The sequence below is a fragment of the Lupinus angustifolius genome, chromosome LG16, assembly GCF_001865875.1.
Source record: "Lupinus angustifolius cultivar Tanjil chromosome LG16, LupAngTanjil_v1.0, whole genome shotgun sequence".
In the NCBI taxonomy this organism is placed as follows: domain Eukaryota; kingdom Viridiplantae; phylum Streptophyta; class Magnoliopsida; order Fabales; family Fabaceae; genus Lupinus; species Lupinus angustifolius.
In genome coordinates, this window is record NC_032024.1 from 15,615,581 (window position 1) to 15,628,287 (window position 12,707).

General features: G+C 32.1%; 1 protein-coding gene across 2 annotated transcripts; it reads right to left on the reverse strand.

Moving 5' to 3' along the window:
• LOC109328926 (E3 ubiquitin-protein ligase MIEL1-like) lies at positions 299-7,312 on the reverse strand. 2 transcript variants are annotated; one of them, XM_019562570.1, is made up of 13 exons: positions 7,161-7,312; positions 6,978-7,065; positions 6,824-6,880; positions 6,519-6,551; positions 5,552-5,629; positions 5,388-5,431; positions 5,247-5,287; positions 4,728-4,810; positions 4,552-4,643; positions 4,392-4,461; positions 4,229-4,267; positions 635-750; positions 299-503 (listed from the first exon to the last, which is right to left on the reverse strand). In XM_019562570.1, the coding sequence occupies exons 1-12, from the start codon at positions 7,226-7,228 to the stop codon at positions 646-648; spliced, it is 798 nt and encodes a 265-aa protein (XP_019418115.1). In that variant the 5' UTR covers positions 7,229-7,312; the 3' UTR covers positions 299-503; positions 635-645. The 2 variants fall into 2 exon arrangements, with proteins under 2 accessions (XP_019418115.1, XP_019418114.1); XM_019562569.1 differs by having other exon boundaries at positions 299-750.

Sequence of the window (12,707 nt, forward strand, 5' to 3'; positions counted from 1 at the left end):
TTTAACCACCATTCAAACGACACCAGGCTAGAAAAGTATCAGTAATTTGGGTGTCATTTTTGGACAAAGATTTGTTGTCCCAAACCATATTCCGGGTCAATGAAAACATATATCAATCAGAAAATAATAAATATTTATTAATTTTCTATTTTTGCTTCAATATTATTAGTTCGAAAAATAATTTGAAATACAGTTTAAGACAACACATCCTTTCTTTTCTGTCATCTTTTACTCAAATTGATAAGGCATAACAAACAAATTATTATCTGTCCCCTTTTCTCAGGATGCATTAGACAACGTGGGAGACAACAAATTGCATATACATGATGCAGGCCATTCAACAGTATCACATTCACAAATCACAAACCATGCCAAAACTATTAGCAAAAACCAAGACAAATATCATATTTCCTTTGAAATGCATCAGGAAGTAACATGCAAAAATGAAATATTTCAAAGCAAAATAAAAGAGATCTTGTAGGAATTCTCCGATGAATTTATAATAGGGTTTCACTAACATCAAACACTGACGGGTGCAAATCCTGAAAAAAATCTCTCTGCTTGCAAGTAATGCTGTGTATATTTACCCTCTAGATCACTAAGTGGAAGCCTGATACACCGAGTCACCCTTTAACATCAAAACGTTTACTGCCTACGGGTGTTATACGAACCGCAGTTTCTGCACTTATGACCAAATATGTGAAAGGAAACTGTGCTGGTAGTGTTGCAATCATTGCACAGAATTGAAACCTGTAAAATACCCTCATTCAATATTGCTCATTAATCGATAGCCTTGCAATCATTGCATAACAAAGTATGAGATTCAATACTCACAGGCAAAAGTTTGCTTAGATTTTCCTATAGCAAACTTATTTTAGTGTGGAACTCTTGAATTTGGCTACACTGGACTATAAACCATGGTTGATTTAACTTATCATTCCACATTTATTTAAATCCCTTTCACAATCATGTGCATTCTTAGATAATGTTCTTCAGCTTCTAATAATGCATAATTAAGTTCCAGCAAACAATATAAGGACAGCTCAAAATCCATATAGACATGATACCATAAATCAGTTATCAACTTATCATATATGCATGCAAAAATATTAAGATTTTGGAACAAATGAGCATTTGCACGTTTTGAAGTGTGAAATGGAAAAAAAACTGCAAGTCCTACATTGGATAGTGGAAACACTTCAAGAGTGTTTACAACTTACAAGTAATTATTGCACTCTTGAGGTGTGCCCAAAGAGGTATAAGGTATAAAGGTTGGACGATATCCTTTTCTAGGCTATTGGATCAAACTGTACGTTGTTAGAAAACCACATTAGTTGAGACGTATTTCTTCAACCTTTCTTTTCTCTCTGTTGAAGCATTTCCGGCTCTCCTCTTTCTTTATGTGATACGATATAGATTAATTTTTAAATCATATAAAGGGTTTTATGATGGGAGAGGACAAGACACACACAACAAAACTCCTCCACACAAGTGCACGCCACATGCTTTTTCTAGAAGCCACACGCTTTGGCACACGTGTTGACTAAGTCAATACAAAGCTTGGCACAGATCGAAGAGATAAGGATAGACCCGATCAAACCGATTGTATCACTTTTTGGGCTGTTAGATCAATCTGATCATTTTTTGATGAGACCATTTTCTAGGCCATCAGATCAATCTGGTTGTTGGTTCTCCGTCTATAAATAAGGGCATTCTCCATTTAGAAAAACTACACCATTCGAGATGTATTTCCTCAACTTTTCTTCTATCCCTCTCCGCCGAAGCATTTCCGACTCTCTTTCTCTTTCCTTTTGTGGTACTATATAGAGTGATTTTTAAACCATATCGAGAATTGAAAGTGGTAATCATGAGTAATTCGAGAATTGATACTAGTAGTCATATTGTGTCTAATTTGATAATTGACACTCGTACCCATATTGTGGGTGATTTGGAATCGGTTCTCACATCGCAATAAGAATACGAAATAGAGAACTAAATTGTTTTATCCAGGAATGACATGAATGACATATTTAATAGTCTGCTTGCACATTTTTAGGCAGTATCACGAAATGTCTTAAAAGAGTACGACTTGGTCATAGAGATGGACAGGACACACACAACAAAACTCCTCCACACAAGTGCACGCCACATGCTTTTTCTAGAAGCCACACGCTTTGGCACACGTGTTGACTAAGTCAATACAAAGCTTGGCACAGATCGAAGAGATAAGGATAGACCCGATCAAACCGATTGTATCACTTTTTGGGCTGTTAGATCAATCTGATCATTTTTTGATGAGACCATTTTCTAGGCCATCAGATCAATCTGGTTGTTGGTTCTCCGTCTATAAATAAGGGCATTCTCCATTTAGAAAAACTACACCATTCGAGATGTATTTCCTCAACTTTTCTTCTATCCCTCTCCGCCGAAGCATTTCCGACTCTCTTTCTCTTTCCTTTTGTGGTACTATATAGAGTGATTTTTAAACCATATCGAGAATTGAAAGTGGTAATCATGAGTAATTCGAGAATTGATACTAGTAGTCATATTGTGTCTAATTTGATAATTGACACTCGTACCCATATTGTGGGTGATTTGGAATCGGTTCTCACATCGCAATAAGAATACGAAATAGAGAACTAAATTGTTTTATCCAGGAATGACATGAATGACATATTTAATAGTCTGCTTGCACATTTTTAGGCAGTATCACGAAATGTCTTAAAAGAGTACGACTTGGTCATAGAGATGGACAGGACACACACAACAAAACTCCTCCACACAAGTGCACGCCACATGCTTTTTCTAGAAGCCACACGCTTTGGCACACGTGTTGACTAAGTCAATACAAAGCTTGGCACAGATCGAAGAGATAAGGATAGACCCGATCAAACCGATTGTATCACTTTTTGGGCTGTTAGATCAATCTGATCATTTTTTGATGAGACCATTTTCTAGGCCATCAGATCAATCTGGTTGTTGATTCTCCGTCTATAAATAAGGGCATTCTCCATTTAGAAAAACTACACCATTCGAGATGTATTTCCTCAATTTTTCTTCTCTCCCTCTCCGCCGAAGCATTTCCGACTCTCTTTCTCTTTCCTTTTGTGGTACTATATAGAGTGATTTTTAAACCATATCGAGAATTGAAAGTGGTAATCATGAGTAATTCGAGTATTGATACTAGTAGTCATATTGTGTCTAATTTGATAATTGACACTCGTACCCATATTGTGGGTGATTTGGAATCGGTTCTCACAGCGCAATAAGAATACGAAATAGAGAACTGAATTGTTTTATCCAGGAATGACATGAATGACATGTTTAATAGTCTGCTTGCACATTTTTAGGCAGTATCACGAAATGTCTTAAAAGAGTACGACTTGGTCATAGAGATGGCAATGAAAACTGATCTCGTGGGTACCTGCCCGAACCCAAGCCGAGTTTAACGGTTTAAACCCGTTGTCATTGAGTTCAGGTTTGGGTTTTACCCAATGTTAATTTTCGGATTCGGGTTTGATACATGTGGTACTCTACCCCGAACCCACCCCAAACCCGTCCCAATTAATAAATTGAATAAATTAATATATCTTCTCTAAGACTTTAACCCTAGTTTTGTTAGAGACACATAATTAGAAACAAGAAACTGCTAAAACATCCATTTTCCAATAGAGACCAGCAAAGCAAAGCAAATGAAAAGAGGTTCGGTTTTATTCAATCTTATAAAGTTGCAACTATTGTTGATTTGGACTATTGCTCATTTTATGCAATATATATTTATGTTTATTCTCTCTAGACCAGCCAAGCAAATCAAGAGGCTGGGCGTTGCTGATTTGTGTTTGAGTTATGTAATACTGCAGGCGCAGCAGCTATTGAGTTATTTTTTCGGGTTTTATGTCGGGTTCGGGTTACCCGAAATCCGACAGGTTCGGGTTACCCGAAATCTGACGGGTTCGGGGATGATATTGTTAATTTAAATCCCACCAAATTTGGGTTTTGGATTTCGGGTTTGGGGATGGGTAAGCATAAACCCGATCCCGATCTGCCCTGTTGCCATTACTACTTGGTCATGACTAAGCTAGTAATTAATCTTCGATACCATAATTAATTGTTGAAAGTAGTTTCCAACAGTAATGAAGTTAAATAAAATTTGTATTGGACAAACTTATCAAATGATGGTCTTAATGCTAATAGAGCAGCCAATAGAATCAGATGGATAAGCAAGTACCTCAAAATTATACTCTTCTGGCATGGGAACGGTTTCAATCTATTAAGGAGAATTAAACCATATCAAAAGAAACAAGCTTCATAGGTCAGAAAAAAAGATATACATGAAAAGAAAATATTGGATAATTATCAAAAACAAGTTTCATAAGGAGAATTACACACACCTCCTGATCTAAATGACCCCAGTTCTGAGACATATCAAATATTGACTTGGAGCATATAGGACAACGATACCTGATTCATAAAATCAAAAGCCAAATTATGAATTGAGCATAACTTTTTAGCATCTGAAGATATATAGAAAAATAATCATTGGAAGTTAACTGATTTTGAGTTGCCATTTCCTCAAAGCATTCCACATGCATTGTGTGTCCACACCTCAAAACTGTGGTGCCTTTTATTGAATCAAATAGATACTATCAGCATATAACAACACTGTCAGAAGATTTTTAACAATGAGTCTTGAGCAAAATTAGTATATAAAAAAGCCAAAGACAAACCTCATAGCAAACAGGGCAGGAATTTTTCATTGAGTTTTCAACACATAAGTGATTGTCTTGCAAACCCACTGAATAGCAAGAGCCTATATTCATACAAAAATAATTATAAAAAAAATGATGATATTATTCGCAATAACAAATCAGAACTTCAGAAGAATTGCAATGGAAATGCTTAAAAGAATGGAAACAAGTTTTATGAAATACTCTTACAAACCAATCAGGAAACATGTAACATCTCAGCCTTGACATGCGAATCAATGACTATAAGTCCTTGAGGTCATAGGTTCGAGTCGCGGATTCTCCTTCTTGAGAGAATAGAATACTACAGGGGTATTTAAGCTTAAAGGATGACATGCTCAGTAAATGCATGGACCTAAAAGGTTTGCATGTTAAGGTTGGGGTGTTACAAAACACATAACCATGACCTTGTTATATATATGGTGATTATGATTAAAAAGAATAAACACGGATAAACAACAAAGAATAGAATAAATAACAAAAGTTCACAAGAGAATATACCACATTTCTCACAGTGAAAGAAGTTATGACGACCACCAACCCTGAAAATAAGAAAATTTGAGGAAACAGAAAAGTTTAACATTTCAGAAATCAACAATTGAAACAGCTTAACCCACATTCATAACCAAATATGATTCAAACCTGCAAATCCCACATTGATCACAATGAAATTGTTTTTTATCTGTCTGCAACAATAGACATAGATTATATGGGATACAATTAACATGTTAAAAACAATAAAACAAAATCAAATATAGATAAAAAAATATCAATACCAAGAAATTGAAATATCAATACCAACTTACATCATCATCATAGAATTTGCAAATCTCACAATAATATTCTCCCATGTTGACACCACAATTAGAACACACCTTGGCAGCCTGAGTTTGTAAATTAAATTTAGAGTGAATACCCAAATTTGTGTATTCGATAAGACAAATTTATAGCTTATTAACTCGCTCAAAAAAGCTTGTGGAGTTGTTTAGTGAATATAAAATAAAGAGTATGTAGCATTTCAAAAGGAATACTGTAGTTTTTGTAAGGAAGTTTCAACAGCTATAAGCTCCTACAATAATTCATATCTCATTTTTTGACTTTTAATTTGTCAACCAATGACAATCTTTATCCCAATCGAATAAAACATTACATATCCATTTAAGTTATTTAACAAATGTCAACTATTTTACAACTAGTTTTCTCAAACAACTCTAATTCAACCAGTAATTCAACCAGCTAGCTTATCCAATTATAGGCTTTCAACTACGATCTTCTAGCTTCCAACTAGCTTTATAGCTACAATCTCATGACTATAAGATAGCTTTGCCTACCAGAGCCTTGTTCATTAAGAAAAAAAGGGGGAATATGTATGACAGATAACATGAGTTTTATCTATTGTCATTGAATCGTCTAATCTTTCATATTTAATCATCATTGACTCTTAAAAAAAAATACAAATGAATAGTAGATAATGTATTGACTATATATAAATATTTATACTAACAGTATATAATATTACTTTCAAAGAAAAAATGCACCCCTTGCCCAATTTAATGACCTTTAAACAAAAAATCCCCAACTTATTCCCTAATAATCTCAAATAAAAGGATAAATATAAGGGACACATTAGCCCCTAATGGAAACTACTTTGACAGTTTGACCAATAACTTATATTCTAAATGACCAAATTGAATTTTTCCATTTCATATAAATCATATTAGGGAACACAGTATTAATACTTAAATTAAAAAAAGATAAAGTTAATCATTGTACCTCCTGCTCAATATCGCAGACAGAACATATAACCTGAAAATAATCAAATTTTCTATCACATTCCTAATGAAAACAAAATGATGGTAATTGACTAACTAGAGGAGTAAATATTGACAATTACTAGTGTCAATAGTTCCACCCGAAAAACAATATATGAACTATTTTATACATTATTATTATTGCATCATTACAAAGTAATACAAATGAATGATATTAACTATGTATAAAAAATCTTCACACATTAACAGTTTGAGACTGACACTGCATGAATATTACATGAAATTTTGAAGAAAAAAAATTCTTACTAGCTTGACATCGCGTCTAACAAGTTCATGACGATCATTGGGATTGGAAAGTGAGCTCTAAATTAAAAAAAAAAGCAATAAAAAATTAGGTGAGCAAAAATATAAATAAAGAAAATGAAAGGGGCTAAAGGACAAATATTAGAAAGAAAAGGACCATAGCCTCGTTGTGGCAGTGACGACAAGGAAAAATCTGATTGCAACAAGGGGCTCGAATTTTACACCTTCGTTTATAGTGCTCGCATCTAAGTATAAAAGAACAATAAAAAAAAGGAGTAAATGGAAAATAAATAGAAAATGAAATAAATTGTAGAGATAGTGTTTGAAAAAAAGTTATTACCCATGTTGCAACTTCCCGAAATCTTCTCTTGTTTCAGTTGATACAACAGAGTCTGAGTTTTGTTCCATAGAGATGAAGGAGCTAAATGAAGCAGTGCAAAAAACTCGAAGGTTTAATCAAAAATCAGACAGTGAGTAATGTGGTGTTTATCATGTTAAGATTTTCTCTTTTATTCCTTCTTGCTATCATGACAGCTGTTATTTTAATTTTTGTTAATATGAATGAGCCTTTGACCTAAGTTTGAATGGAGAGAGAAAATTGGGTAATGAGAAGTTTGGTTTTGTGGGAGCACGGAATCGAATGTGTTAATATCATTTGTTATGATTGTTCAAAACAAAAAAAATCTAGTGACATATTTTGTGTAACAATAACCATATTTTGTATATCTCAATCGGGTTTGTATAAATGATGGAAGATAGGAAAGAAAAAATTTAAGAAAAAAAAGGAAGAGAAAAGTTGATTAAACAACAATATATTTTTAAAGTAAATTTATTTTCAGTGGAAATGAATGCTAGAGTGTGTGGTTTTCTAAAGTGTTTTTTCCCCAAAAATTCAATATGAGAAACAACAATTATGTTTCCTATCAATAATATTTTTTCTTTCTCAACAACGATTAGCGACTTTTATTTTCTCAACAACAATAATGTTCTTAAAAAAAGGTTTAAATAGAACTTTACAAAAATGATTGGTCTCAATTCTTGAACTCTCAATTTTTTTTGGTATAATATGTTGTTAGGATATTTATGTTAAATACTAGGGTGGCCGGATGATGGATTGTCACTCTAATCATGTGTATAAATATAATATGTAAAAAATACCATATGACATTAAATTTATTAAAACAAAAATCCTAAAAGGAAAAGAAAATTAAGCTTGGATGTGTTTTAGTCCTCGTAAGTATAGGGGTTTTAATTTTAGCATCTAAAAGTTTAATAAGTTTTGATTTTAATCATAAGGACATAATAATTTGTCAAAATGACGTCCTAATATGATTGAATGAAATCACTATTCACTATTAGTGTAAAAGTTTATATACAATATATATGTTGTGCACTGATTTTCGACAACGCGACCTCTTTAGGAATCGTCACTACGTCTTTTGCGGTTAAAACGTGGAAAACTCAATTTAAGCCCAAAATAGGATAAATTGTATTTTTATATTAGAGTTTGAGTTCGGGAGTCATTTACGGATCGAGGAAGATATTAACACATCGTTCGCCCGTAATTAAACGGTACCCTAACTATTGCATGAATTAAATACTTTTAATTTATTATAATAAAATTACTTAAAACAAATATTTATTTTTTATTTTTGTGTCTGACAAGAGTTCATCTTGCTCATACGTATCTCTAGGTACAATAGAGAAATCAAAACTACGTAGTTCCGGTAGAAAATTGTTTCTTTGTTGGTTTGAAAATTTAGAAATGTTTGAATTTAATTGAAGTGGAACTAATAGACGAAAAGTCAACATTGATTATTTACTCTCTTCCCATTTCGATAGATAACATAAGCAGTACAAGTGACAGCGACCAGTTCTCGGCACGAAACGAGGTGAAAGACACAATACGAGTCGTAACCTCGATATTGAATCCCAAAATAATTAAAAAGTTTATTATTATTTTTTATAAAGTAAAGCTTAGAAATTTGTTTGAGTTTAATAAAGTGAAATTAATAGACAAATAGTCTACATTGATTGATTACCCTCTTCCCACTTTGATTTATAACAGAAGTAATACAAGTAACTACAACTAGTTCTCGGCTCGAAGTAAGGAGAAAAACACAATATGAGTCGTAACCTCACTATTGTATTCCAAAAAATAATAATTTTTACTTAAAAAATTTGGTTTGCACATTACAAAGAATACTTGAATGAATTAAGTGATAAAATAGTTTTTAATTATTTTAGATATGGAATTAATAGCGTAAAGATGGTATTGGTCGTAGATCTTAGCATCTCGTCCACCCGTAATTAAACGGTACCCTAACTATTGCACGAATTAAATACTCTTAATTTATTATAATAAAATTACTTAAAAAAATATTTATTTTTTTATTTTTGTGTGTGACAAGAGTTTATCTTACTCTTACGTATCCCTAAGTGCAATATGGAAATCAAGACTACGTAGGTCTGGTAGAAAATTGTTTGTTGGTTGGTTTGAAAATTTAGAAATGTTTGAATTTAATTGAAGTGGAACTAATAGACGAAAAATCAACATTGATTGTTTACTCTCTCCCCCATTTCGATAGATAGCAGAAGCAGTACAAGTGATCGCGATCAATTTTGGGCTCGATGCGAGGTGAAAGACACAATACGAGTCGTAACCTCACTATTGAATCCCAAAATAATTAAAACGTTTGTTATTATTTTTTATAAAGTAAAGCTTAGAAATTTGTTTGAGTTTAACTGAAGTAAAATTAATAGACGAAGAATCAATATTGATTGCTTACTCTCTTCTCACTTTGATATATAGCAGAAGTAATACAAGTAACTGCGATGGTTCTCAACTCGAAGTGAGGAGAAAGACACAATACGAGTCGTAACCTCACTATTGAATTCCAAAAATAATAATTTTTACTTTAAAAATTTGGTTTGCATATTACAGAGAATACTTGAATTAATTAAGTGATAAGATAGTTTTTAATTATTTTAGATATGGAATTAATAGTGTAAAAATGATATTAGTCGTAAATCTTTTTCCATTTTTAGAGAGATTAGAGACGACTTGAATCATGACTATACTATAAAAATTCTATAGAATTTTTTTGATAAAGAATAAATAAATAAATAATTATGATATAAAAAAAACTTCATTATTTTATGGGTAACAACTTGATTTTGGAATCGATTTTTATTAAATTAAAGAACATAGCTAATTATTATCCCCATTTAGTATCAGGGGATTAAAATACTAATTTTATAATATAAGTTTAATTATTATTTAATTTATGATAGTAAGTAAAAGATAGAAATAAAGGTACATACCTACCGTAGTGTTTCCCACGAGGAATGAATATGCAAGGGCTCAAATAAAATCTTTTTCTCCGCCAAAATAGGTGCAAATGCTATTGGCTTGACAAATTTCAGAACCTCTTAGATCAAATTAGACTTGAGGGACATGAAGAAATTCTGAACTTCATACTCCACTACTGCCATTAGAATTTGAATTGGGAACGTTCTATGTAATAGTATATATATCATATATATATATATATATATATATGTATGTTTTTATCAAATCTTAATGATATCCCTCCAATAAAAATACTGTACTTATTTTAATTGTGAATACCACACTTGCCAAGTTCCATAGATTCTATCTTTCGGGCTCATGTAAATACAAACACAAGTTGATTTCTTTGCACTTCAATCTCTATAATTTGCAATTTATTTCCACTATCCTACATACTCAAACATCCGTATGTAAACATCCTTATTCATCTTAATTGATATATATATATATATATATATATATATGCAGAAAGAACATCATCATTACTTGCTCATGAGATATTACAAGAAAACACCATGTATACATCTCCTCTATTACGAATGTAGATGATTAGTTTTCTTGGAACTCTCAAGACCATCCCAACAAGTAATTTAAACTTATTTACATTGATAAAGAGTATATTCATATCTCATATTTCTACCTGGTGACCAACAACTTGATGGTAATGTATGAGCCACCACACTCAATGTATTCCTTTATTCACATTAGTAAGAAAATTAAAACATAAACTTAATATATATATTAATTTTATATTTTCTCACCAAAGAGAATAAAAAATACAAAGAATAATATATATTTTGGGACAAAAAATGTGTCTCTCTAATTAATATATATATAATATTTGATTTGACCAATGAAAAAGATAATAAATGAAAATATTGCTGGCATGAGATTGTGTAAAGATGAATTTATAAGTCTTAAAATTTTGGGATATAAGTTCTTCTTAATAACATATGTAATGAAAATCAACCAAATCTTAGCTTAGAAAATGAAAAATAGAAATAATAATGTGTACTAACATAATCATTCTTCTCATTAGTTGTGTATATCTATTCACCACTTCTAGTTTTGGTGGTACCCTTGTGTTTCAACATCTCCATTCTATAGTAACTCACCTTCTGTCTTCTCTCAACTACCACAATAAATCACTCATTGCGTATTCTTGTTTTTTAATTAAAAAATCTAGTCTATGATGAATCTTACGTGAAAAATACCAAATTTAAGTATGAAAGTTGAATATTAATATATATTTTTGGTCACTAATGAACTTTTTATTAATGAAGAGATAAAGTAATTAGGAGAACAAGTGATATTTCTATCTACACAATCCTTAAATTAACAGAGAAAAAGAAATTTTGACTCACCCATTCAAGAAGTGAAAAAGAGAAGAAATGAACGCGGGTATTGAGAAGGCTTCAAGAGTGCAAAAAAATTAGGTTCATCATCTCATCTAGTTGGAACCTTTTGTTTTAAAAAATAATTTTGTTTCTAATGTGAAATAGTTCAAATTGTAATAAACCAAAGAGCCACCCACAATTGTTTTTTTCTTGTTCTACAACCTTATAATACTTTCATGGATTGAAAATAGAGACTTAACTTCGTTATGAATAATATAAGAGAAATCAAAGCAATAATACAACTTTTGCCAAACAAGATATGAAACAAAACATGAGAAGAACAAATGACTAGTAAATTCCTTCACCTCACTACAAAGAGAATAAAGAAAGGGGTCTTGAGCACTTAGACCACCTCTATGAGCAAGATTCATGTTAGTTGAAATCCCATAATTTTCCACACTAGGCACTTCATCTTTATTAGGACATTGCACGCCCAAAGTCTTTTGAAGAAAATAAGACCATTGTTCCCTTCAACCTTTTGTAGAGTTTGATAAGCATTCCTCACCATGTATTGTCCAGTTGTGCCATGAATCCAAGTCTAGGTATCATCAGTATTTTGTTTAGGCGTAAGCTGTGGATGAGTCTTAGGAGCTCTTCAAATTCCTCTTCCTCCCCAGTGAACAAGTTCATCATCCATCTCAATCTCCACGACCAAACCTCATTACTCCAAGCGCCTAAGGAAGCAACAATTGCCTCTTTATCCATAGTCACCAGAAACAATCTAACAAAAGAATTTTTGAGGGTATCACTCTCCACTCATAAGCCAATCCAGAAATTAACAAAAGAGTCATTACCTAAACACTTGTGGATACCAACATTACCCAACCACAACATATTCCTTCCTTAGTCTGACTAAGAGTCCCCAATTCTCTCCACCAAGAAGAGTCACTTTTGAAGCATTCTAAATCACCGTCATTGAACACCTTAAAAACCCATCCACATGCCTTGATTTTAAGACTCTCACTAAACATTGCTAACAATGTGTTTGTTGTAGTGTCTCAATGAAGACCTTAGAGAATGAGTTTTAAAATGAGCTTCTAATCTTAACCCTTGATTTTAATCTGACGACTTAGAATTATTTTACTCACTCTCATATAATTTTGACTTTCTCACTAGATACATCTACTATATATATATA

Excerpts from the sequence above, each read along its gene's own strand:
- LOC109328926 (XM_019562570.1), bottom strand. The coding sequence starts at position 7,228 with ATGGAACAAAACTCAGACTCTGTTGTATCAACTGAAACAAGAGAAGAT. Across the intron at positions 7,066-7,160 it reads TTCGGGAAGTTGCAACATGG|ATGCGAGCACTATAAACGAA; the intron begins GTAATAACTTTT and ends TTTTATACTTAG. Across the intron at positions 6,552-6,823 it reads TTAGACGCGATGTCAAGCTA|GTTATATGTTCTGTCTGCGA; the intron begins GTAAGAATTTTT and ends GATTATTTTCAG.